This window comes from Rhinopithecus roxellana, chromosome 9, assembly GCF_007565055.1.
Source record: "Rhinopithecus roxellana isolate Shanxi Qingling chromosome 9, ASM756505v1, whole genome shotgun sequence".
NCBI classification, from domain to species: domain Eukaryota; kingdom Metazoa; phylum Chordata; class Mammalia; order Primates; family Cercopithecidae; genus Rhinopithecus; species Rhinopithecus roxellana.
The window spans coordinates 103,293,879-103,320,513 of record NC_044557.1 but is presented as its reverse complement, the minus strand read 5'-3'; the positions used below and the strand labels follow the sequence as shown (position 1 = coordinate 103,320,513).

The window sequence follows — 26,635 nt, the reverse complement described above, 5'->3', positions numbered from 1 at the left end:
CCAATCTCCCATCTTCCCCCACCTCCTCCAGCTAGAGCTCTGACACCCCTTTTAGGCAGCTCCCCTGCCCACATGGACACCCTCTTTGCCCTGTTTGGGCTCCAACTGGCCCCTGTGAGGACACACCCTCACACCCTATGCAGACATTCCCTCACCCCCTCAGTCCCCTGCACCTCCTCACTTGGCCTGGGCTCCAACACATGCTCTGAGCCACCAAGCCCATTCCCACCACTGACACCCACCTTGCTTTGACCCACCCAACGGCTTTAGGACTGACTTCTTCCAGAAGAAAAGAGAAGGGAAGTGTGGAGCAGGGAAGTGTGCACACTTTTAATGACATGGAAAAGACACTTCTGAGTAATGCTAAGCAAAAAAGGAGGCAAGATATATAAAATTGTATGGAGAGTATAATATCAATGATATAGAAAACTCAGAAGGAAACATTGGCACTCTTTCCGGCTAAAGAGCCAAGCAGAAACTGGACAAGGTTTGTTCACTGACCACCCAGTGCAGCGCCCTGAGATCTCACACCCTTTAAGGTTACTGCTGTGCCTTATTTCCTTCATGCATGAAACGGAATGGTAATAGCATTTACTCACAGGGTTGTCATGAGGCTGAAGTGAGTTAGCACATGAAAAGGACATAGGACACCACCTCACACACACAGGACATGCCCCACAGATGTTAGCTGTCACTATAGGGACGAGAAGAGTGAAGTTCAGTGAGGTCCTCTATGATACCTTCCTGGGGTCCCCTATCATAGGCACAGTCTAGACACAGTTGTGCCCAACTCAGAGTTCATGTAAGCCTTTTGCCATTGCACTGCTCAAGGAATTAGAAGCAGTGGGAGATGGGGCAATACACCCATGACCATTTAGACTGCCTGAGACATATTCTACAAACGCCTTGTGGACCAGAGGAGGAGCAGTTACAGCTGCTTCGTAATTCACCAGTGGGGCTTCTTAGCATAGGTCAGATTCAGGATAGACCTTGAATGCTGGGAAAGATTTGAATAAGTTATGATGGTGGAGGGAAGGACTGGGGGAACAGACTGAACAATGGCAGGAGACTGGGATCCCCACACTGGTCACCTGTAAGGGTGTTCCTCAGCACTGCAGGTGTTCTGGGTCAGGCAGCTCTGTACTGTGGGGGACTTTCCAGTGTGTTGTTGGATGTAGCAGACCCCCTGGCTTATTCTCACTAATGCCAGTTAGCAACCCACGCCCCCAGAATGACAACCGAAAATGGCTACAGACGTTACCTGATGTCCCCTGGATGGGGGGTCCAAAATCGCCTCTAGCTGAGTGCCACTGTCCTAGATAAATGGAACTTTCAGGAAGCCCCAATATGCCACTCATTTATTAACAAGAGTGTGGCTTCTCATCCTTTCTCTTATTGTTGGATGACCTCATGAAAAGGAGACAACCACACTTCAGATGGCCACAGGAAGGAAGAAGGGAAGTGGAGTCCTCCATAATCCACAGTGCCTGTCACTGAGGGCTCCTTGGTAAGGATTTTTCAAGGTATGAACGTGCAGTTCAACAGCTGGCCAGACTTCCTGGTTCGGAAGTGCAATCCTAGGTGGGGGAGTTTGTTATTACAGCGAGCAAGAATGAGGACACTTCACAGGGCTGGGCTGCAGAGGAGAGATGAGAGACTAAGCTGATGAGAATCACCAACCAGTTTGATGACTTTGAGAACAGTCACTTCCTCTTTCTGGGCTACAGTTTTCTCATCAGTAACTGAAGAGCTTGCAGTACCTTCAGCATTCCTTCAGGTAAGGACTTCTCTGTGGTTCCTGCTATGGTTTGAATGTGCCTCTAAAGTTCATGTGTTGGAGGCTTAATCCCCAGTGCAAAAGTGTTGGGAGGTGGGGCCTAATGAGAAGTAATTAGACCGTGAGTATTCTGCCCTCATGAATATATTAATGTCATTATCATAGGAGTGGGTTTGTTAAAATGAGTTCGGCCCCTTCTTTCTCTCTCTTTTGCCCTGCACTATGGGATGTACAGTGCAGAAGGTCTCATCACATGCTGGCACCATGCTTTTGGACTTCTCAGCCTCTAGAACCATGACCCAAATAAATTTCTGTTCATTATAAATCACCTAGTCTGTGGCATCCTGTTATAGCAGCATAAAATGGACTAAGATAATCCCTACACAGAGTGGCAAAAGAACAGTTCCCAGCTCACTGGCAGAATCCTATGATCAACTAGTAATGTCTGCCAGGGATGGAGGATGAGTGACACCAACATGTATTCATCTTGATTCAACTGGAATCTCTGGGTCTGTGTGAGGACCAAGAGCTGGGGACAGAAACAGGACTCTGGAGGGGAAGTTTCATTCAGATTCGGGATCTTGTTTTGTTTTAAAGAGCTGCTCTGTGAGAGGACGAGGAGAAAATGGTCCCTATAGGTCACAGATACCTCTGTCTCAGGGAGATACTCAAGCATTTATTCAACCAAGAAAGAGAATTAGGTCCAGGTGAAAGGAGAACCCCAGAATACCCACCTACTTTTAAAGTTCTCCCCATGCATATTCAGGAACCAATAAGAGGATTTGTAATGTGCTGTGAATAGAAAGGGAAGGGGAATGGGAAAGAAAAAAGTGAAGCTTGGAATGGTGGAAAGTACATGGGCTCTGCCATTTACCAGCTGTGTGATCTTGGGCAAGTACTCAACCTTTCTGAGCTTTGGTTTCCTCTTTGGTGAAATGAGGACTAATAATCCATTTCTCCCTCAGCACAGAGAGCCAGCAAGCAGTGAGCACTCAGCGATGGGCAAGTACGGGAGAAGCCAGGCTCGAATGAACATACATTCATTTTGTGCAGGGTCTCAGGTAGGCTCAAGACTTGGCACTTAGTTTAATAGGCAACAGGGAGCAATTGACAACTTTAAAAAAATTAACATAAATGGGAACCACTCAGACTGTGTCCTCTTCCTCTTTCAGAGGAAGATAAGAACCATCTTCAATGGCACATGACAGTTGCCAAATTGCCATGAAGCAATACCTAAAGCCACCTCATGCTCAGGAGAAACGCTCACCTCCCCCTCCTGGTTCCCCCAGCTCTACACGTTCAGAGAAACTTCTCTAGTAATGAATTCGGGAGCTGGTCGCTGAGAGTATAGTCTATGGACAGCTTCGGAGCCATGGAGTGAAGCTGAGCAAATCCATGGACCGCTGCCCTGCCCTGGGGTCTATCTCGCTAGACTGGGGACAGGACTTGGGTGATGCAGGAACAGAGAATGGCCTGAGGCGGACACAGACCAGACCAGAGAGGAGGGAAGATGGGAAGAGGATGTGGGAAAAGGGCTTGCGTCAATCTACAGAAGCAAGAGTTAGCAAAAGGCGGAAGGGAAAGGGCATAGATTCAAAAGGCAACGGGAGACAGCGTTTATTGTGTTTGTCCTCTGTGACCGCCAGGGATTGTAGGGAGTAGATAAAATAGAATAAAGAGAGGATTGCTCAAGATTGTGAATTGGATTCCTTCGATGTTCCAAAAACAGAGAGAGAGAAGAGATTCCTTTTATTTTATTTTATTTTTTGAGACAGAGTTTTGCTCTGTTGCCCAGGCTGGAGTGCAATGGTGTGATCTTGGCTCATTGCAGCCTCTGCCTCCCGGGTTGAAGCGATTCTCCTGCCTAATCCTCCCGAGTAGCTGGGACTACAGGCCCAAGCCACCAGGCCCGCTAATTTTTGTATTTTTAGTAGAGACAGTGTTCCACCACGTTGGCCAGGCTGGTCTCAAACTCCTGACCTCAAGTGATCCACCTGCCTCGGCCTCCCAAAGTGCTGGGATTACAGGCATGAGCCACTGTGCCCGGCCGCACCGCACTTTAAAAAACACTGTGGTACTGCTGGGCTGAGGCACAAGGACCACAGCTACAGTAGGGTTACAGGTGCTCACGGCTGTTTTTCTCCAAGGAATGGCTATGCCACTGAGAGACATCAAGTTCTTACCATATCCCGGCTCTCTGAAGACCACACAATCCTGATTTCTTGGTGTCGTCCCTGAGCAGATAGCGTCAGGGCCTTGCTTTAATTTCTTCACTCCTCACCACTCCCACAGCACTCTCTGCCTGTAGCACCTGACACTGCCTGAAGACTTTCTCTGGGTTCAGGGCTGTGCTTGGTGAACTGGCTCCGGGAGCAGCCCTCAGCCAATGATAACTAGGACTCCTTAGATAAACTCTGCAGCTTTCTCACCCTTTGGGCAGGAAAACCTTAAGGTGTATTTGCCACCATCACCCAGAGGTTCCCACAGGCTGGAAAGCCCTGATGTCCCCACAGATGCGCATGAACCCAGATGTCCACAACAGTGGCCTGCTCATCACCTTCACATGGCTTGGCTTCCTTCCCTTCTCGTCTCTCTTCCCCACTCCTCTGTGTGCTTCTCGGAATGACCTTCTGATTAACCACCTGTACTCAAATCCTAGTCTCAGGCCTGTTTCCAGCAAAACCCAATCAAAGCGAGTCAGGGTTTTAGGCAGTTCAGCCCATTGTCAGGCCACGACCTGGTCTAGAAAGAACACGTGGTCACTCCCCTCAGAGTTCATAGATTTCAAACCCACGTGCTGCTCCTCCTGCTCCAGCACCAAGACTGACTGGTCCTTTGGGCTCGTGGGCTGCGGGCAGCCTTGGCTCGTTCTCCAGACAGTGTTCCAAGCAGCCTCTTCCAGCAAGGCAGCATTGGCCTGAGAACTGGAAACTCTTTGCGGGCTCTGCAAACAGGACAATGACAATGACAATGACACTTGAGAAGGCATGGGAGAGAGGAGCTCCTTCATAGGGCAGGGAGGGGTGGGCACTTGGGTGTGACCAAGGAGAGGAGACGCACCTGGTCTACAGCTCTCCCTGGCCCGTGTCCAGCTCCCTCCTCACACAGGGCGGGGGGAGGCATCTCAGGGATGGCACCTTTCCCCCCACAGGGAAATTCTCATCTTTGAAACAGCGTGGGAATCGCGGCACCCAGGAGGGGAGCGGAGGCAGGCAGGCCTCCTTCAGGCCCATCCTCCAGCTGGGCTGGTGGTGCTGGGAAGGCTCCCTGCTTGGTAACAAAGGCCTGAGGGAGAGTTGTGAAACCCAGCAGGAAAGCCGGCTCACCTTCGCCTCCCCCTGCGGCTGGGAGGAGAGGAAATATCCCATGACTGACTGTGCCAAGGTGGTGTCTGAGCCAGCCCTCCCGGCCCGAGGGCAGGGCAGGTGGCCCTGAGAGATAAACCAATCCCTCGGCTGCAGGTGAGGAGTTCTGAGAAGCATTGCTCAGGACAGCGGTAAATCACTTCTTGGAGGTGCCCTGCACGCGGGTACTGGGATCAGGCGGCCTCCCGGGGGTGTGGGAGCCCCACTCCTCCGTGGTGTGTTCCACTTGCTTCCCACATCTGGAGGAGCTGACGTGCCAGCCTCCCCTAGCACCACCCAGGGACGGGTGGCATGAGCCGGTCAAGGCACCTGGGCAAAATCCGGAAGCGTCTGGAAGATGTCAAGAGCCAGTGGGTCCGGCCAGCTAGGGCTGACTTTAGTGATAACGAGAGTGCCCGGCTGGCCACGGACGCCCTCTTGGATGGGGGTCCTGAAGCCTACTGGCGGGTGCTCAGCCAGGAAGGCGAGGTGGACTTCCTGTCCTCGGTGGAGGCCCAGTACATCCAGGCCCAGGCCTGGGAGCGCCCCTGTCCCCCTGACACCCTGGGAGGGGCAGAGACAGGCCCTAAGGGACTAGACTCCAGCTCCCTACAGTCCGGCACCTACTTCCCCGTGGCCTCAGAGGGCAGCGAGCTGGCCCTACTGCACAGCTGGGCCTCAGCTGAGAAGCCCTACCTGAAGGAAAAATCCAGCGCCACCGTGTACTTCCAGACCGACAAGCACAACAACATCAGAGACCTCATCCGCCGCTGCATCACCCGGACCAGCCAGGTACCAATGGCAAAACCCTGTCTCCGTGGCTAAGTAGCAGGGAGGATGGGGGGCTGATGGAGCAGGGAGGGGCGTGCATTTTGCTCCCAGGGTCAGAGTCCAGATGATTGGGGCTTCATATGGAGGGGCATTGCTGTCTGCCTTGCCCTGGACCACTGACCTCCTGATCCCACCTGTCACAACCAGGGTCTAGGCCACTACCACTTACCACCGGAACTTCTGCAATCACTTCCTACCTGGCCCCCTCTTCCATTTTGATCCCCATCCTTGCAGTCTCCACACTGCAGTAGAGTGGCTTTTCCTCTGTTTTTTTCCTTTTTTTTTTTTTTCTTTTTTTGAGACAGATCTTGCTCTGTCGCCCAAGCTGGAGTGCAGTGGCACTATCCTGGGTCACTGCAACCTCCATCTCCCAAGTTCAAGTGATTCTCCTGCCTCAGCCTCCCGAGTTGCTGGGATTACAGGCGCATGCCACCACGCCCGGCTGGTTTTTGTATTTTTAGTAGAGATGAGGTTTCACCAGGTTGGCCAGGCTGATTTGGAACTCCTGACCTCAGGTGATCTGTCCACCTCGGCCTCCGAAAGTGTTGGGATAATAGGCGTGAGCCACAGTGCCCTGCTAGAGCGAGCTTTTCTATACTACAAATCCAATTTGGTCCTTTCCCTGCTTCGAGCTTTCAGTAGCTCCCAGTTGCCCGCAATGGGAAGAGCAAAGTCCTTAGCATGGCTCCCACCTCCTCCTGCTCCATACCAAGTGCCCTGTAGAGCTTGTCTTTGGGCCTTTGTGTGCTGTTCCCTCTGCCTGGCCCTGCTTGCCTTCTCTGCTTTTCATTTGATGCACACCTATTTCTGCTTCAGGACCCAGCATGAAAGCCTCTTCCCCAGTAAGCCTTTCCTGAATTCCCCAGGCTGCGTTGGGGTACCCACCTCTGGGCTTCCAAACGTAAGGGGACCACTCCGCTGGGCTCACCTTTGCCCCTTCTCCTCTCAGACTCTGCTAAGACCTGTCTGCCCACAAATGACCTTGTGGCTCTTGAATCCAGCCAGTGGCCAGGCAGAAGATGGGGTAGGCAGCAGAGGGGGTTTCTCTCTCCCCAGAATATTCACACCTTGATAAGTGTCTTCAGAAGAGAAAAAGCCCTTCAAGCCCAGAGCTGGGCTGGTAGGATTTCAGGCACTGTCAGAGCTGGATCAGGAGTTCTCCCAATGCCCTGGAATCTCCAGCCTCAAGTGACATCCTGCTGGCAGCTGGAAATGAGTGGAGGGACTCGAGCTCTGGGGTCCTGTTCTATCCCAGGTGCACATAATGATTCCAGCACCAGGCTGTGGGTGCCCACCCCTCGCTCCTGATGCTGCAGAAGAGTAGGGGAGAATGACCCCCAAGGAAAAACATTCATCGTCTGTAAAATCCTCTCTGTCTCACTCTCTGCCTCTCTCTCATTAAAATTATTTATTTTGTTATCCTTAGAAGAACTCATAAAAGACCGTGCTGATGTTTAGGTTGGTTTTTTGCTAGGTCCCAGTCTCATAACTGAATTCCCTCCCAAGTTCAATACCGTGTGAAATCTTAAGATTCCAGAAAAAGCCACCTAGGGTGAAGAGGCTGTGCGTGGAGGAGGAGGGAGGGAGCGGAGTTCTGGAAAATTTAGTGGAAGGTAATAACAGGTGGGGCGTTGGCTTTCAGTGCGGCTGCGCTGCTTGGAGCAGTGTTTGATGTTCCCGTGGCAGGGCGGCATTTGAGGATGCGTCCAGGCAGGCGGCCAGGAGTGCCCACGCTGCCTTGCCGCCCGGCACTGGCTGCACCCCCTCAGGCAAGTCCCTGGACTCCTCAGGGTTCAGCTTCTATGCCGGACTAAGGTCCCTCCAGGCTCCAAAGGCCTGTTCCTGAGTGTGCCAGTTCTGGTCTTTCTGCATGAAGTACAGTGCTCTCCCGAGGGGTGGGGATCAATACTGTTGGGGGAAATTGTCAATCGCAGCTGCTCGAAGGGCGAGGGAGGATCCCTGGAAGGAAGCCTGGTTAGGGCTTGTAAAACACAGTCCCCTGGCTGAGTCCCTCTCCTCCCGTCTCCACACCCAGTGAGGCTTCTGCATCCACCTCTAGGACCCTGAGACCACTGATGTCCTTTGGACCAGCACAGTGTGTTACGAACTTAGGACAACACTTAAAAATCTGAAGGTTTTACCTGAAAGTAAGAACTTGCAGCTCCTCTTAGCAGGTGGGCTCTGCTGGCATGGGGCTGTGGCTGCTTCGCTGGGTGGGTCCTCTTTGCCACAGTCTCCACCATTCCCTGTTGTCCTGGGACCCTCAGGGGTTCACCCGTTTGGATGTCTGCCAGGCACCCAATAATAATTAATTGGTTATAATTGTTGGTTAACAGGCACTCTATTAATAATAATGAACTATTTCAAACAATTCACAGTTTTAGTTTCTTTTCTTTTTCTTTTCTTTTCTTTTTTTTTTTTCTGTCCCCCAGGCTGGAGTACAGTGGCTCAATCTTGGCTCACTGCAACCTCCACCCCCTGAGTTCAAACAATTCTCCTGCCTCAGCCTCCTGAGTAGCTGGGATTACAGGCAGCTGCCACTGCGCCAGGCTAATTTTTGTATTTTTAGTAGACACGGGGTTTCACCATGTTAGCCAGGCTAGTCTTGAACTCCTGACCTCATGATCCACCCACCTCTGCCTCCCAAGTGCTGGGATTACAGGCATGAGCCACCGTCCCCGGCCAGTTATAGTTTCTAATATGGCAAACATCAGTAGCTATAATCCACATGAACAAAAGCTCTTTGAGATCACCAATAATTTTTAAAAGTGGAAGGCAGGGTTTGTGATGTCCCTGTCACACACACAGGCACATATGCACACACACACACGAATGCACACAAATGCACATACACACACCCCCATGTGCAGGGACTTGGGGACAGCCAGTTCCCACAGACACAGCTGGGGAGCTGGAGCCTCAGCCTACGCTGTCCTTGGAAGTAGGTGGAGAGAAGAATAGGAGAGAGTGAGGAAATAGATTTGAATTCTCTCTCTCCTAAGCCTCAGCCCCCGAGTGGAGCCGGAAGGGAACAAACTGAGAGACCCAGCCTGAGAGGTGTTTCCTGCAGCAGTTTCCACCCTAGAAGAAGCAGGAATTCTCCTTCCTTCCCTTCATGCCCAAATTCCTTTATTCCAGGCTGGGCGCGGTGGCTCTCACCTGTAATCTCAACACTTTGGGAGGCTGAGGCAGGCGGATCGTCTGAGGTCAGGAGTTCAAGACCAGCTTGGCCAAGAAGGTGAAACCCCATCCCTACTAAAAACACAAAAATTAGCTCAGTGTGGTGGCGGATGTCTGTAATCTCAGCTACTCGGGAGACTGAATCAGGAGAATCGCTTGAACATGGGAGGCGGAGGCTGCAGTGAGCCAAGATGGTGCCACTGCACTCCAGCCTGGGTAACAGAGCAAGACTACTCTGTCTCAAAAAAACACTTCCCTTATTCCACAAAGCCTAACGTGCCCCGGCACCCAGGATGGCAGAGTGGACCAAGAGGGATCCCTCCCTCTGGGGAGCTCCGTGCCAACCACCTGCTCCTTAGGAGAGAGGAGAAAGAATTAGACGATGGCAGTCCCAGGCTTGGGCAACCCTTGGTGCCTGGAAGTGGAGAGAGGGATAAGGGCAGGCTTCACAAAAGAGTTGGTTTCGGAGTTGAGTCTCAAAGGATGAGTAAGCATTTGCTGCGCAGAGAAGGAAGGGAAAGGAATTCCAGACCTAAGGAGGGTCACATATGAAAGCCAGGAGGTGTGAGAGGGCCCATGTGTCTTGGAGGTGATGGGACCAGAGCTTGGGGATGTGATAAAGGGGGAGGACAGGAATAGAGGCTGTCAGGGTCAGAGCCAAAGACTGAGAGCAGTGGTTCCCAAAGCGTGGTGTGGGGGATCTCTGAGGTCCCTGGGGCCCTTTCAGCGGCTGTAAGACCTGCCCTTTTGAACCACTTATCCCATGTGGAGCTGGATTATTCCCACCCACTTCCTCCCAGACAGCCCTTCGCAGCAGATTCACGCAGAAGCGGCTCTGATGAGGTGAAGGTGCGGACATCAGAGGTTTGCAAAAATGCAAAACAGTGCTGCTCTGCTCACCACGTTTTTGTTATTGTTTTGGAAAATACATTTCTTTTTCATTAAAATTGTTATTTTATGTTAACATACAATGGGTTTATTATTGATATTTTAAAATCACTATTAATAATTAAGAACTATTTCAAAAACTGTTCAGTTTTAGTTTCTAATATGGCAAACACCAATAGCTATAACCCACATGAACAAAAGCTCTTTGAGATCACCAATAATTTTTCAGAGTGGAAGGGGGTCCTGACACCAAATGGACAGGGAGTTTTTCAGGCAAGCCGGGGCCAGTGGAGAAAGTGAAGTGGGGACAAAGTGGGATGATGTTCCTGGCAGGGAAACTCTGGGGGCTGGAATTATTGCTTTTTTATTTTATTGTTATTTTTTATTTATTTATATGTTTTTTTCTGAGACTGAGTCGCACTCTGTTGCCCAGGCTGGAGTGCAATGGCACGATCTCAGCTCACTGCAACCTCCACCTCCCAGGTTCAAGCAATTCTTGTGCCTCAGCCACCAAAGCAGCTGGAATTACAGGCACGTGCCACCATACCCAGCTAACTTTTTTTTTTTTTTTTTTTTTTTTAAGTAGAGATGGAGTTTCACCATGTTGGCCAGGCTGGTCTCGAACTCCTGACCTCAAATGATCCGCCCACCTTGGCCTCCCAAAGTGCTGGGATTACAGGCGTGAGCCACTGCACTAGGCCTATTGCTCTTTTTCTAGAATGTCCTCCTTTCTCCCTCCCTCCCTCAGGCTGTATCTGATGGAAACAGACAAATAGGCAGACAGATGGACATCAGTCCTTCTCTTAGTCCTGAAGCAGAAGGTCCGAGGCGTGGACTCTGGTGGGGGTCCGGGCCACCTCTGCATTCTAGCCCAGGGGTGTCGGAAAGTGATCTGCACCTCTGCGCCTCATCTGGAAACCACGCCATGGTGTCGTGAAAGCCATCTGAGGGGGACACAGGGCTAATAGAAGGTGCTCAACAGAAAGTTGTTGTTGTTATTACTCATCCCTCAAAAGCGGGCTCAGAAAAATCACCAAAACATAGGAGAGAAAAAGAAAGAGGAAAATAGAATGGAAGTGGGGTGCTGAGTGCCCCAACAACTGTGCCCAACATGGATGGCGGCCCCAACAGGACCCAAATCTCATTTCTCCTGAGGATTTCCAGCCCCTGAGAAACTCACATCCGCCTGGCAAGGAGCAAGGAGTTCTCAGCCAGGATGCGAGGTCCCCACAGATGGCCCTAAGAGTGCTGTGTTCCAGCAGACAGCATTGTCTGGCTGGATGCCTCCCTCTCACTGGAGCTCGGGACTCCTGGGCGTGCCGGGTTCTACTTCTAGACTCTCTTTCTTCAGCCAGGTGTCATGGAAAGTGTATCCTCTGCCTCTCGGCAACCCCTCCCTGCTGTGCTGGTCTCTCTGAGTGGCCTTACAAGACACAGCCTTCTATATCCTGTTTCTTTGGCTTATACCCATAGAGGAGTGGCACTAGGTTTTTTGGTTTTTTTTTTAGATGCTGGGTCTCACTATGTTGCCCAGGCTACACTCGAACTCCTGGGCTCAAGCAATTCTCCTGCCTCAGCCTCTTGAGACTACAGACACATGCCACCACACCCAGCCTGGGCACTAATTTTAACCCTCTTCCATAACCTGGCTTAGAACAACACTCTTGTATTCTGTTATTCTAACATTACCCACACTTTCTCATGAACAACGCACATAAAACCGAGAGTCATATTTTAAACTCTATATATATACTAACCTACTAACTCTATATATATACTAACTAAATCTGATATACTAATGTAATCACCTTTATTTTATAGTGCTGTAATTCACATTATCTGGGTTTACGGTTAGACCCATCTTTTCTGATAGCTAACGTGCTATTACTGTGTCATATTTTAGAGGTAAAGAAGCTGAGTTCTGGAGAGGTGTTGACTTATTTGAAGGCTAGTTCCCAGCAGCATCAGGATGAGTGTCAGAGTTCCCTAACTCCAGACAGATAGCTTTTTCTCTGGGTTATGTGCTACCCTTTGTGTTAGCTTTCTAGGGCTGCCATAACAAATTACCACACATTTTGAGGCTTAAAACTACAGAAATTTATTCCCTCACAGTTCTGGTGGCCAAAAGTCAGAAATCCAGGCATCACTGGGCTGAGCCCACTACGAAGGCCTGAGGAGAGCGTTCTTCTTTGCCTGTCCCAGCTTCTGGTAGCTCCAGGCACTCCTGGTTCATGGCCGCGTCGCTCCAGTCTCTGCTTTGGGCTTCACACGGCTTTCTCCTCTTCTCCCAGTGCTTCTCTTCTGATATCTCTCATAAGGACACGTATCATCGGATTTAGAGTCCACCAGATAACCCAGGATAATCATCTTGAGATCCTTTACTCAATTACATCTGCAAAGAAGCTTTTCCCAAATGAGGGCATATGTACAGTTCTAGTGGTGAGGGTTGGATGTGTCTTTTGAGGAGACACCGTTCAACGCACTACACCTTCTTTTCCTTTCTTTGTTTTTTTTTTTTTTTTTTGAAATAGGGTCTCTCTCTGTCACACAGACTGGAGTGCAGTGGTGTGATGTTGGCTCACTGCAACCTCTGCCTCCCAGGTTCAAGCGATTCTCCTGCCCCAGCCTCCCGAGTAGCCGGGATTACAGGCGTGCGCCACCACGCTGAGTTGATTTTGTATTTTTAGTAGAGATGGTGTTTCGCCATGTTGCCCAGGTTAATTTCAAACTCCTGGCCTCAAGCAATACACCAGCCTCAGCCTCCCAATATGCTAGGATTGCAGGCATAAGCCACCGTGCCTAGCCTTCAACCCACTATACCTTCTAAGGAAGAACAGTGGTCCAAACCAGTTACTGGCTTCGAATTAATCCAGCTGGAAGACAATCCCAACAGGAAGCAAACAAGATAACCCTAGACAGGGTGAGCCTGTATTTTCAAGCATCCTTTAATTCAAGATGCTGGGTTATTTCCAAACCTGCCCCCGTCTCTGTTCAATCACCAGCTCACCCAGCCCTGTCTCAGGAAAATGGTGATTCATTGGCACAGAACTGGAAGTACTTACCTACCTATCAGGGAGGGAGGCAATGGTCTCTTTCGTCAATACCTTGGAAGAGGAGGCATTTATCTTTCAGCAAACAGGGAAAGCCTAAGCTGCTTTCGGTGCCATAAGACTAAATGTGTGCAAGACAATTCATTGTGTGATTACAGGGCCATGGTTCTAATGATCACAGCCTCATTATTAGAACATCTTTTCCGATTTCCTGCCCAGGGTGAGCAATTTCTGAGGAATTCCCTCCCCTGTCTGGCTATCCGTCCACATCACAGAAAGTTGATTCCAAGTGGATACCAGCTATCAGTTTGGCCTGCCAGCGAGACACCTCTCCTTCCTTTGCCACTTCCCAGATGGCAGTGGTTTAAAAAATATATTGCAATTATTACAAAGAGAGTGGGACATTATTATTGTAGGTAATCTTGAAAAAAGTGAATGGCCATATTCCCTGTGAAAGGAAATTATCTTGGGCCCCCAAAATCACTAAGGGAAACTCAAGCTGGAAACTGCTTAGGGCAAACCTGCCTTCCATTCTATTCAAAGTCACGCCTCTGCTCACTGAGATGGATGCATATCTGATGCCTCCTTTGGAAAGGCTAATCAGAAACTCAAAAGGATGCAACAGTTTGTGTCTCACCTATCGGTGACCTGGAAGCTCCCTCCCGGCTTGAGTCTTCCTGCCTTTGCTTCAAGTTGTCCCACCTTTCCAGACCGAACCGAAGTACTTCTTACATATATTGATCAATGTCTCATGTCTCCCTAAAATGTATAAAATCAAGCTGTGCCCCAACCACCATGGGCACATGTCATCAGGACTTCCTCGGGCATGTCCTCAACCTTGGCAAAGTAAACTTTCTAAATGAACTGAGACCTGTCTCATTTTCTGGGTTCACATCCCCCATCCTAACCTGACTGCTAGTTTTTGCTTTGGGCTTATCTACAATCATGCACAGAATAATGACATTTTGGTCAGTAACAGACCCCATCTATGACAGTGTTCCCATAAGATTATAATGGACCAGGTGGAGTGGCTCACTCCTGTAATCCCAGCACTTTGGGAGGCTGAGGTTTAAGGATTACTTAAGCCCAAGAGTTTGAGACCAGCCTGGATAACATAGTGAAACCCCATGTCTACAGAAAAAAAAAAAAGAGAGAGAGGAAAAAAAAGAAGAAAGAAAAGAATGAAAGAAGAAAGAGAGAAAGAAAAAGAAGAAGGATAGACGAAAGAACGAAGAAAGAAAGAAAGAAAAGGAAATAAAGAAAGAAAGAAAGAAAGAAAGAAAGGAAAGAAAGAAAGAAAGAAAGACAGAAAAAATAAAAATGGAGGGAGGGATGGAGGAGTGAATATGTAGGGAGGGAAGTGAGGAGTTAGGGATGTATTGTATTAAGTTAGTGAAGTGAAATAAAAAGAAAATAATGAAGGAAAGAAGGAAAAGATTATAATGAAGCATACACAGAAACCTGATATGCACTTGACATTGACATTGCAGATGAAATAGGAGAAATGATTAATATTCAGTAATGGTGCTGGGACATTTGGTTTTCCATGTGAAAAAATATATATATATGAACATATATACCATCGAGATTTGTGTAAATATGCTCTATGATGTTCACACAATGAAGAAGTCACCTAATGACGGATTACTCTGGGTCCATGCCATTGAGTGCCATTGACTGTATCTGCATTCACTCACTGGCAGTCATCATGGACACACTTCTACTTTATGTTGTTTTCTTTCTTCACTTAATTCATTGTTAACACACATTTGTTGAGATTATACAGCAGGTTTAACTTCAGGCTATAAACATTTCACCTTGTCTTATAGCTTCTGCATAACTATTATAATTAACATTTTTAATTTCTATTTATTATTTACTTATTTTGAGACAGAGTCTCTTTCTGTCACCCAGGCTGGAATGCAGTGGTGTGATCTCCGCTCACTGCAACCTCCGCCTCCTGGGTTCAAGCGATTCTCCTGCCTCAGCCTCCCCAGTAGCTGGGACTATAGGCGTGGGCTACCAGCTCAAAAAAAATTTTTTTTTTTTTTTGTATTTTTAGTAGAGACGGGGCTTCACCATGTTGGTCAGGCTGGTCTCGAACTCCAGACCTCAAATGATCCACCCGCCTCGGCCTCCCAAAGTGTTGGGATTACAGGCGTGAGCCACAGTGCCCGGCAGTAATTAACATTTTTAATGACTGCCTAATAAGCTGCTTGTCAATATATCACAAGGTATTAGAAAGGACTCATGATTGGGTGACAGAGAGTAAACCCAAATAAGCTTAAGAAGAAGAGAAACATTCATTGACATCCACAGTGGAAAAGACAAGGGTGGCACTGGTCTCAGGCATGGCTGGAACCAGGTGTCCAAATGACACTGCTGGTACTCTGTTTCTACCTCCTGGATGCTTTCTCCAGGGCTGGCTTCATTGTCAGGCAGGCTCTCCCCAAGAGGTAGCAAAATGGTTGCCAGCAGTCATTGCTTATAAAATGCCAGCAAAGCAACCTTGTAGAAAGAACACCCCCTTTCCTAGGAGTCCCAGCTAAAGTCCTGGGCTGACTCTCATTAGAATAACTTACACCATGTGACCTATTCGTGTGACCACCTCTGGACCAATCTCCGTGGCCAACAGGAGATGCAATTCTCCCATTAGTCTAGCCCTGGTCATGTGGTCTCCCCATATCCAGTCAAGGGATGGCAATAGACCCATCCAAACCACATTGATTGTGGAGGAGAGGCAATTCCTTAAATCAGGCTGGGATGCTGTTGGCAGAAGAAGGGGGAATGAATGCTTGGCAGGAGGAACCCAGATGTTTCTCCTGCTCGCTGGATGTCTAGGACTCCCCTCCCCAGTTTCTACTGTGACAGATGATACAGTAGCTGTGGGTAGAGCGTCACTCCCTTCTCCATCTCCCGGGGAGCAGCTTGCTCTAGGTGTTTACATACGATGCCTCTACATGGGATTTTATTTGAGGCGAGGATTCCACCGCTTTATAGCATTTGAAAATCAGTGGCCATAGTGTGCCCTCCAGCTCCAAGTGGCTGAGAATCCATGACCTTAACTTTATTCCTCTCCTGGAACCCGCTGAGATGCTGCTTCTTGTTCTTCTCTGCTCTCCTTCTCTGTCTAGCCTTTTCCCTTCCTCCTCAGCACTCCCCACTCCCACAGTGGGCATAGGGGCCCACAGATAGGTGGTGGGGCTGGAGAGGTGGTATCAGTACAGGGGCAGGGGCCTCCACTCCAGCTCTTCCTTTTCCTTCCATTAAATCTGCCCTGTCAGACCCACTCTACCCCTATCCTCTCCCCTCTGGCCCAGTGGGAACAGCTCTCCCAGGCCCACTGGGACTCAGGCAGTTTGGGTGAAACCAGTTAGCACCTGGCCCTGACTTTTCTGGTAACTGAACCCTCTGCTCTGGCCCAGGTCCTGGTCATCCTGATGGATGTGTTCACGGATGTGGAGATCTTCTGTGACATTCTAGAGGCAGCCAACAAGCGTGGGGTGTTCGTTTGTGTGCTCCTGGACCAGGGAGGTGTGAAGCTCTTCCAGGAGATGTGTGACAAAGTCCAGATCTCTGACAGTCACCTCAAGGTAGGGGCCCCAGTGAGAGTCCTAAGGGTACTCATATTAGTCCAGACAGGATAGTCTATGCAGTAGTAACAAATGTCCCCATCTTGTGCTAACAGCTTAACACAATAAAGGTTCATTTCTTGCTCAAACAGACTCCTGTGTAGGTCAGATGGCCCTCCTCCATCTTGTAGCTACATCCTGAGAAATACATGGCCTGTAAGATAGCCATAACAGGGAAAGAGCCATGACAGGGAAAGAGCCATTACAGGAAAAGAGCCATAACAGGGAAAGAGCCATGACAGGGAAAGAGCCATGACAGGGAAAGAGCCATGACAGGGAAAGGCTGGAGGACTCTGCAGGATGTTTCCAGGACCTGACCTGGAAGAGATTTTCATCGCTTTCTCTTATAACCCATTGACCTTACCCAGATGCACGGATGCTAGGAAATGTAAAGGGTCATGGGTATCTAGTGAGCAGCATCTCTGCCATGTACTCCTGTTCTCCTCCCAGCTGGGGAAGCCCAGGGGCTGCATCTCACAGGGCAGGCAACCTCCAGGGTCTGTGGGATATGTTCAGAACTCCCTGGCCCCAACAAGACGTTGATCCTCTTGGACTTAACTGAACCCTGTACTTCCCTCTCCTGGCAAAGAGAAAAGAAACCCAGAGATAAGGGTTCAATTCATCACACAAATTTGAGGACAACTAATTCAAATGTGAATACCACCCATAGCTTTCATGAGTAGGCCCGGCTGAGTAGCTGATGGGTGGCCCTCAGAGTTCCTTTGATCAGTCTCCTCTAACTCAGGCAAGAGAGGTTCTGTCCTCTGGGAGAACCTCCCAGATAAGAATGAAGCCTCCTCCCTCCCTCTCTTCTCCTATACATGGATGCAGCTGAGTTCAGTGCTGCCTCCTGCTGCCATAGGCCTTGGGACCTCTGACTTGGGGTCTGTTTGGCTTGACGTGGATCACACCTCCTTGGCACCAGGCCATTGAAACAGGTCAGGAGCATCAGAACTGGCCTTGCTTTCATGGCCTATGCTGGCCACACCTGACAGTACTCTGCTCACCATAGGACAATGGTGTCACTCCTCTCAAGATCTCACAGAGCTGTGGAGAAGCCCAGGGGAAGTGGCTAGAGGCAGGACTGCCCTTCCCAGAGCCTGGCGAGCTACCAGCAGTCTTTTGAGGAATGCAGACAGTACTCCACCTCCCTTAGGCTTAACCTTGAGACTCCCACACTTTACCTGCCTTCCATTTCTCCAGCCTTCCAGCAAAGGTGAGTCTGTAGCAGGTGCTACAGGGAAGACAAGGGATAAATAGAGCCATGGTAGGATTGCAGACTCACCTTTGCTTAAGACAATACAGGGTCTATTGCTACCTCCACAAAACCACCTCCTCTGGCTGCACCCAGCCTTCCCTCTGAACAGCTTGCAGTCAGGGACTCAGGTCAAGCCAGTTACAAGGCAGGGCTAGGCTTGCCTCCAAGTAACTGCCAGGCCACCTGTGGCTCATGGGGCCCTAGACTCAGGGCTCCATAGGCATCAGGCCGTTGCTTTTCTTTTATTTGCTGCCTTATTTGAATTCTACCCCCTTCCTTTGTTTTTGTTTTTGTTTTTGTTTTGTTTTGTTTTTGCCAGCTAATGCCAGGACAATGAAGACAATTTAGACAATTCAGCCCAAGGAAAATACTAACATGGTCCAGAATCCCACCAACCAGAGATAACACATTTCCATCTTGATGAACATTCTACCTGACATTTTCCTACACAAATTGTCTCAGTCCACCACAGCTGCTATAACAGAATTCCATAGACTGGTGGCTTATAACAACAGAAATGTATTCCTATGGTTCTAGAGGCTGGGAACTCCAAGATCAATGTTCTGGCAGATTCGGCGTCTGGTGAAGGCCACTTCCTGGCCTATACATGGCTGTCTTCTTGCTGTGTCCTCACGTGGCAGAAGGAGTGAGGGAGCTCTCTAGGCTTCCTTTATAAGGCACTCATCCCATTCATGAGCGCTCCACCTTCAGGATCTAATCTCCTCCCAAAGGCCCCACCTAGTACCATCACCCTAGGGATTAGGTTTCAACATAGAATGGGGGTAAGGGGAACACAAACATCCAGCCTAAAGCCCAAATATGTCTCTATAAACAGAATTAGGAAGTGACACCTTGACATTCCCTCCAACAGAACATTTCCATCCGGAGTGTAGAAGGAGAGGTGTATTGTGCCAAGTCAGGCAAGAAATTCGCTGGCCAAATCCGGGAGAAGTTCATCATCTCAGACTGGAGATTCGTCCTCTCTGGATCTTACAGGTGAGCCCTGGATTTGTCTCCTGTCAAGGGTCCGTGGAAGACAAGGGCTGGGCGAGGGAGAGCCCAGCTCCCATCACTCAGACACACACACCCCCAGCAGCTCCCAGAAGGTATCCCTCTGCCTGGAGCTGGAGCTGCATCACCTAGATAGGGGGGGAGAGGCAGGAAATGTGGGCCCTTTCTGGCAAGAATTCCAGGTAGAGAGGCACTTCCAGGTGCCTCAGTTTCCCTTGATATTGCAATAGGACATAGAATCCTCTTCTTTTTCCTCCTCGGATATCTTAGATGTGATTATGAGGTGATGCAATTTGTTTAGTTGTGTGTGTGCACACGCCATTACTTTTTTCTTTTTTTTTTTTGAGATGGAGTCTCGCCCTGTCACCTAGGCTGGAGTGCAATGGTGTAATCACAGCTCACTGCAACCTCCACTTCCAGGATTCAAGCGATTCTCCTCCCTCAGCCCCCCACGTAGCTGGGATTGCAGGCACCCGCTACCACACCCGGCGAATTTTTGTATATTTAGTAGAGATGGGGTTTCATCATGTTGGCCAGGCTGGTATCAAACTCCTGACCTCAGGTGATCCACCCATGTGGCCTCCCAAAGTGCTGAGATTACAGGCATGAGCCACTGCACCCAGCCCCATTTTATTTTTTAAATTTTTATTATTTGCTCAAGCAATCCACCAGCCTCAGCCTCCCAAAGTGTTGGGATTATAGACATGAGCCCCTGCGCCCGGCCTCAGTTTGTGTTTAGACCCTCACACATAGACTCCTACATCCAAATGACTGATCACCCATTTATTCTAACAATGCTACCTTGCCTGGGTCTGTCTTTGAAACTTGATTTCAGACCTTAAAATATATTCTTTGAAATGTTCTTAGTGGCGGCACTAGAGAAGTGGATTTGATGGTGGGTTTTGTGGGAGGGATGAAATGAGAGGGCAATTGAGGAAGGAAGGAACAGCTGAAGGTCATTTGGGAACATTTTGTTTAGGAAGGTGATGAGTGTGACAGAGAGTGCAGAGGGGGCAACTGTTGCATCTTATCTTACTTCCTCTGCTGCAAACACATAGCAGTGACCAAAGAAATATGAGCACAAACATTGGGATAAGCTGCGAGTGGAAGGCAGGCTTCCCGGGGCTTTAAGGATGCCGTCTTTCCCCAGGGAGCAGGAGCCCGCAATGCTGTTCCAAAGCCAGGTGAAGCCAACTGCCAAATCTCTAACCAGAGACAAATAAGCATAAAGGGAAAGAGAGAAAGGGAAAAGAAATAAATAAATAAACCCTAAATGTGCTATCTTTCTTTAGCCTTATTAGTGCCGTTTAGCTGAAATTCCACTTTTAATGATATTAACATTGCTACCTCCAGTCTTCCTTGGGCTTATACTTGTACAGTGTCTTAGTCCATTTGGGCTGCTATAATAACATCCCATAGACTGGATAGCTTATAAACAACGGAAACCCATTACTCACAGTCCTGAAGGCTGGGAAGTCCTAGGTCGAGGTGTTGGCAGATTCGGTGTCTGGGGAAGGCCCACCTTCTGTCTCATAGACTGCTGTCTTGTCACTGTGTCACAAAGCAGAAGTGTGTCTTTATCCCTTCATGGTAAAAAGGTGAGGGAGCTCACTGGGGCCTCTTCTGCAAGGGCACTAACCCCATTCCTGAAGGTTCTACCTTCATGACCTAATCATGACTAATTGTCACATTGGGGATTAGGATTTCAAATATGAATCTGGAGGAGACACAGACATTCAGTCTAGAGCACAGAGCGTAACTTTCTCTCCATCCCATTATTTTCAAACTTGCTGATAGATTTTAAGTGTGTCTTTTGTGAACAACATATCATTAATTTTTGTTTTTCTGAAACGGAGTCTTGCTCTGTCACCCAGGCTGGAGTGCAGTGGTGCGATCCTAGCTCACTGCAACCTCCACCTCCTGGGTTCAAGTGATTCTCCTGCCTCAGCCTCCCGAGTAGCTGGGATTACAGGTGCCTGCCACCACACTTGGCTAATTTTTGTATTTTTAGTAGAGATGGGGTTTCGCTATGATGGCCAGGCTGGTCTCCAACTCGTGACCTCAGATGATCCACCCACCTCAGCCTCCTAAAGTGCAGGGATTACAGGCGTGAGCCACCGCTCCCAGCCTCAGTAAAGTTTTTAAAAGTATAATTTTATCATCTGTCTTTTAATAGGTATAATCCACTTAGTTACTGTGATTGCTGATCTATTTGGATTTATTTCTAATATTTCTATTTTGACTTCGCTTTGCTTTTCCCCTTTTGTGTTTGCAGTTGAATGGACAGGTTTTCATATTACTTCTCTTTTAGATAGCTCCTTTTTTTTCTCTGCTTGCTACGAAGCTTAAAAATTTATATTTACTCTTTTCTCATAATGGGACTTCTTCAGTTTTTAAAATACTTTACACGTTTTCCAAACAAAGTCCAAAATTGTGTAATAATTCTCCTCTCCTCCCAAATACAACAAGGACCTTCATGCACTGTTTTTCGACATTTTGGTTCCTATTAAGTTCGTCAAGGCTGTTTCACTGTAAGGCACAGAAAATCTACTTAAACTGGCTAAGTAAAGGTGGAAGGCAGGGGTGTTGTAAGGCTGTGGCAGTTAATCTCAGGCACAGCCAAGGGCAGGACCAGGGGCTGCCAGGCCTCCCTGAGTCTGGGAAAAGCTAGGGTAAAAGCTGCTCACTCTGGCTTTCATGGGTCCACAGGCCTGTTGTTTAGCTTCTTTTTCTGGTTCTCTCTCCTGCCTCATGGATTGTATAAGTTAAATCTGACCTCCTCATCCCTAAGCTTTGGGGCCTCCCAGCCCAGCCCCCACCACCATCACCCCTGGTCCAGCCATTCTGTCAGCCCAGATCACCAACCAATGGATGAGCTGTCTCTGAGGCTGGTGTCCACCCCTGAGCCAGTAACCTGTGGCTGGGGCAGGGGTGGCAGAAGGGAACTTGGCACGTGGTGAAAACATGGCTGCCCTTCACCCAGGCCTATGGTGGGGCAAGTTTTCAGAGAAGAATCTCTAAAATATGTCATTCTGTCCTCAAACTTTTTAGAATTTGAAGGTAGGAGAACAAGGCTATGGAAAAAAAGAGAATGAGGCTTAGGAGGCACTTCAAGTGCAGTTCACACCTTCCTGCCCAGCTTGCCTTGAGGTCTGGAATGTCCTTCCTAGCACTGAGGGTCCCCATGTAAGTGCCTGTTCCGGGTGTTCCATGTAAATGGAATAATCATTCAATATGCTGCATTTTGTGGCTGGCTTCTTTCACTTAACATTTTCCAGGCTCATCCGAGCTGTAGTGTGTGTCAGTGCTGCCTCCCTTTTCGTGGCTGAGCAATATTTCATGGACCAGACGGACCACAGTTGGTTTATCTGGTCATCAATCCATAGACATTGAGTGGTTTCCCCCTTTCGACGATTGTGAATATGAGCTGAGGAATTCTTGCAGCGCTCTTGACACTCTATTTCAAGGCACACATTCTCCCCTGGGGAATTCAAATTTTGTATCACTAAAGGGAAGAAGGATTGAGCTGAGGGCTAGAATAGCTGAGGATTCCCTGAACATGGGGAAGAAATCAAAGAACAGGTGCAGTTTGAAATCAAAGAACAGGTGCAGTTGAGCTGTCTCCTCAGTAGCCCCAAAATATGATACACTTTAAAGTGATCTGGGCCGGGCATGGTGGCTCACACCTGTAATGCCAGCACTTTGAGAGGCCAAGGCGGGTAGATCACCTGAGGTCAGTAGTTTGAGACCAGCCTGGCCAACATGGTGAAACCCCGTCTCTACTCAAAGTACACAAATTAGCTGGGCGCGGTGACACGCACCTGTAATCCCAGCTGCTGGGGAGGCTGAGGCACGAGAATCACTTTGAACCCGGGAGGCAGAGGCTGCAGTGAGCAGAGATCGCACCACTGCACTCCAGCCTGGGTGACAGAGTGAGACTCTCCTTCAAAAAAAATAAAAAAATAAAAAATAAATAAAGTGATCTGAACTTCAATAGATCAAAGTTTGGATGTTTAAAAAAAAAAAAAAAATCTTCTTACCCAGAAGCTCTTATCTATAACATCTGCCCCAAAGTTCAAGATTAGACAATTATTTTTGAGAAATGTTACACCCTCCCAGGACCCACTAGCTGCATTGCACACAACCATGGGGCGGTTATCTCTGTGGAAAAAAGGAGAAGGCCTGGGAACACAGTCATTTGGAAACAGAGATGTAAAGATAAAAGGCTGAGAAACAAGTTCTTATTATCTGTGTGTATGACGAAAACTGATGAAGGAGCTTAAGCGACTGGGAGGGATTTCGAACATTTCAGGGAGATCAGAACTGTGCTAGGAGTGGGGGCTTCCTCCCTCTACCAAATGGTGTCAAATGCTGGGCAGATTAAGCTGAAACACATTCCCAGGATAAATTTCCCTGTAACACCTTCGGGAAAACAGAGTGTCTATCTTCAACTTCTCAAAATATGAATTGCTCCACCCTCAAATCCTCCAGTCCATATCATTTCACTTTTAAACCAAACAATATCTCATATATTATGCTTTTCCCTAGAAGAACAAGAATTTGAAGGTGTTAGGTCGTACCCCACTCTTTTGTTTTGAGATGCTCTGTTGCCTAGCATGGTGGTGGCGTGATCTCAGTTCACTGCAGCCTCAGCCTCCTGGTTCAAGCGATACTCCCACCTCAGCCTCCCAGTAGCTGGAATTACAGGTGTGCGCTCCCACACCTGGCTCATTGTCTTGTATATTTAGTAGAGACGGGGGTTTCACCATGTCTCTACTAAATAAAGACATGTTTCACATGTTGGCCAGGCTGGTCTCGAACTCCTGACCTCAAGTGATTCGCCCTCCTCGGCCTCCCAAATTGCTGGGATTACAGGCGTGAACCACTGCTCCCAGCTTCTATACCCAACTCTTAATAGCTATGTACCTGTCATCTCTCTGGGCCTGTTTCCTCATCAGAACAAAATGGAAAATAATAACACATTCTCTTTGTATTAGAATTGTTGTAGAATTAAGTAAAACAGCAAGTGTAAATACTTAGCTGCTGGGCATCTGAGATGCACTAAAAAAAGGTCACTTAAGGATGTATTGTTGTTTAAAACATTGGTATTACTTAATACTTTCAAATTTATTTTGATATTAATAATTATAGTTCCAAGCAGGGTCTGTTTGAAGAGGATTACTGAGTTTTACCAGGCAGGCCGTGATTATTACTGTTACCAGCATTTTTATGCTTAACTAACATTGGTCTGTTGTATATAGTGGTTTGATCTCACTTTCCAGTGGGTTTCTGTGAATTAGAAAAGAGCTGTCATTGGCCTGGCGCGGTGGCTCATGCCTGTCATCCTAGCACTTTGGGAGGCCAAGGCGGATCACCTGAGGTCGGGAGTTCGAGATCAGCCAGACCAACATGGAGAAACCCCATCTCTACTAAAAATACAAAATTAGCCAGGTGTGGTGGCGGGCGCCTGTAACCCCAGCTACTCAGGAGGTTGAGGCAGGAGACTAGCTTGAACCCGGGAGGCAGAGGTTGCGGTGAGCTGAGATGACACTATTGCACGCCAGCCAAAATTCTGTCTCAAAAAAAAAAAAAGAAAGAAAGAAAGAAAAGGACCATTATTATGAAAGTATACTAATTTTTTTATTTGTGAAGGTAAGGGGTAATCCTTCTGCAGGGTTTGTTAGAGGGAAAGTGTTGGAGAAACATGCCTTCCCCCAGCCCCCAACCCCAACCCCTCTCTGCCCTGCTGCCCAGCCCACTCTCCCAGTAAAGAAGCCAGCAGAGAAGTCTGAAACCATTTCCACAGAAGGCAGGTGGGAGTGGAGTTCATCTCTCCCTGTCTTATGGGAGCTACTGAGAAATTAAAATGAAAAACAAAATCTCCTCTCAGAAAACTTCCCTACAAAAGTAGAAGTAAAGGAAAACAATTGTGTTATCAAGTAAGCATTAGACCAGAATATGATGCACATGATGGGCAACTCACTACAGAGACAGCAGGCAGAAAGAAACGTCACTCTTTTATATCGCGAAGTGGATCCAACCCATTACAGTAGGGAGGTTCTGCTTGTGGAGTCGGAGGACAGCTGCAGTCAGGCCCATCTTCTTCCAGAACACTGGAGGATACAGTGTGATTTGCACACAGCTAAAATTTTTGAAGTAGAAAATGAAGAAGGGGAAGGTCTCTTCCCTTATTTTCAGTGGGAAGAACTAAGCATCTCATTTTTAATTTATACTTGCCCTTCCAGAGTCCATCACACAGCCGAGGGACCCTTGCCCTAGTCAGGGGCAGGAGGAAGCAGAACTAACATTGCTGAAGGATGTCAGGGCCTGGGCCAGGTGTGATCAGAACTTTAATAAGGGCCGGGGTGCGGTGGCTCATGCCTGTAATCCCAACACTTTGAGAGGCTGAGCGGGGTGGGTCACTTGAGGTCAGGAGTGTGAGACCAGCCAAGCCAACATGGTGAAACCCTGTCTCTACTAAAAATACAAAAAATTAGGCCGGGCGCTGTGGCTCACGCCTGTAACCCCAGCACTTTGGGAGGCCGAGGCGGGTGGATCACCTGAGGTCAGGAGTTCAAGGCCAGACTGGCCAACAAGGCGAAACTTGTCTCTACTAAAACTACAAAAAATTAGCCAGGCACGTTAGCAGGTGCCTGTAATTCCAGCTACTTGGGAGGCTGAGGCAGGAGAATTGCAATGATCCGAGATCCACTCCAGCCTAGGCGACAGAGTGAGACTCTGTCTCAAAAAAAAAAAAAAAAAATATATATATATATATATATACATACACACACACACACACACAATTAGCTGGTGTGGTGGCACACGCCTGTAATCTCAGCTACTAGGGAGGCTGAGGCAGGAGAATTACTTGAACCTGGGAGGTGAAGGTTGCAGTCAGCTGAGATACACTCCAGCCTGGGCGACAGAGCAAGACTGTCTCAACAAAACAAAACGAAACAAAACAAAACAAAACAAAACAAAAACGGACTTTAATAAGGATTTAATCCTATGACAACACTTTGAAGAAGGCATCATCCCATCCTCCTCCTCATTGACAGAGGTGGGGCGGGGGATTTAGGCACAGACAGGGGAGGCAACTGACCCAGGGTCACCAGCTTCCTTGACTAGGGTCACTGGCTCTCCAATCCCTGTGAAGCTGGGGGCTGGGCTAGTTAGCCAGATGTGCAGCCCAGGAGGAAGGTGGCTGTAGCCTGAATACATTGCAGGGCCATTTGTGTTTACTGTCATTCCTGAGGGTTGTGGAGGAGCCAGCTCCTGGAGGGAGCACAGGACACCAACAGTGATTTTGCCCTTGACATTCAAAGGTGATCTGCTTACTAGCCTTTCAGGGGATCATCTTCCCCAGGACCTGTCTCCCCTTAGAGTTGTTTCCAGTAAAAACAAACAAACAAAAAATGGAAGAGGCAGGCCCTTTATCCCTTTCTTTTAGCCCAGCTACCTGGGGCTTCAGATATTTTGGCCCCTCCTTCTGGTTGTATATGGTTCTCCCAAACTGAAGAGCCCTGCTTCCTCCGCTGAGGCTAGAGGGCTGACGTTGTGCATTTCAACACTGAAGGGCTGGTTGAGGGTCTGACCCCAGCATAGGTGCCATGCCAGTGCCATCAAGAAAAATTGCCGAGTGGCCAGGCGGGATTTGTGTG

At 48.5% G+C, this 26,635-nt stretch overlaps 1 protein-coding gene and 1 non-coding gene across 3 annotated transcripts in view; one reads left to right on the top strand and one right to left on the bottom strand.

Moving 5' to 3' along the window:
- Positions 1-2,917: 2,917 nt before the first annotated feature.
- On the bottom strand, positions 2,918-3,132 carry LOC115899854. The gene has a single exon (XR_004059447.1). It is a non-coding gene; the product is annotated as a small nucleolar RNA U3 (small nucleolar RNA).
- A 2,087-nt stretch (positions 3,133-5,219) lies between these two features.
- FAM83A (family with sequence similarity 83 member A) overlaps positions 5,220-26,635 on the top strand; it is a 28,636-nt gene continuing 7,220 nt past the window's right edge. The window contains exons 1-3 of one of the 2 annotated variants that reach the window (XM_030938248.1): positions 5,220-5,913; positions 16,496-16,663; positions 18,832-18,956. In XM_030938248.1, coding sequence (XP_030794108.1) covers positions 5,434-5,913; positions 16,496-16,663; positions 18,832-18,956 — 773 coding nt within the window. In that variant the 5' untranslated portion in view covers positions 5,220-5,433. The remainder of the gene's footprint in view (positions 5,914-16,495; positions 16,664-18,831; positions 18,957-26,635) is intronic. The other variant, XM_030938249.1, reaches the window with a different exon arrangement.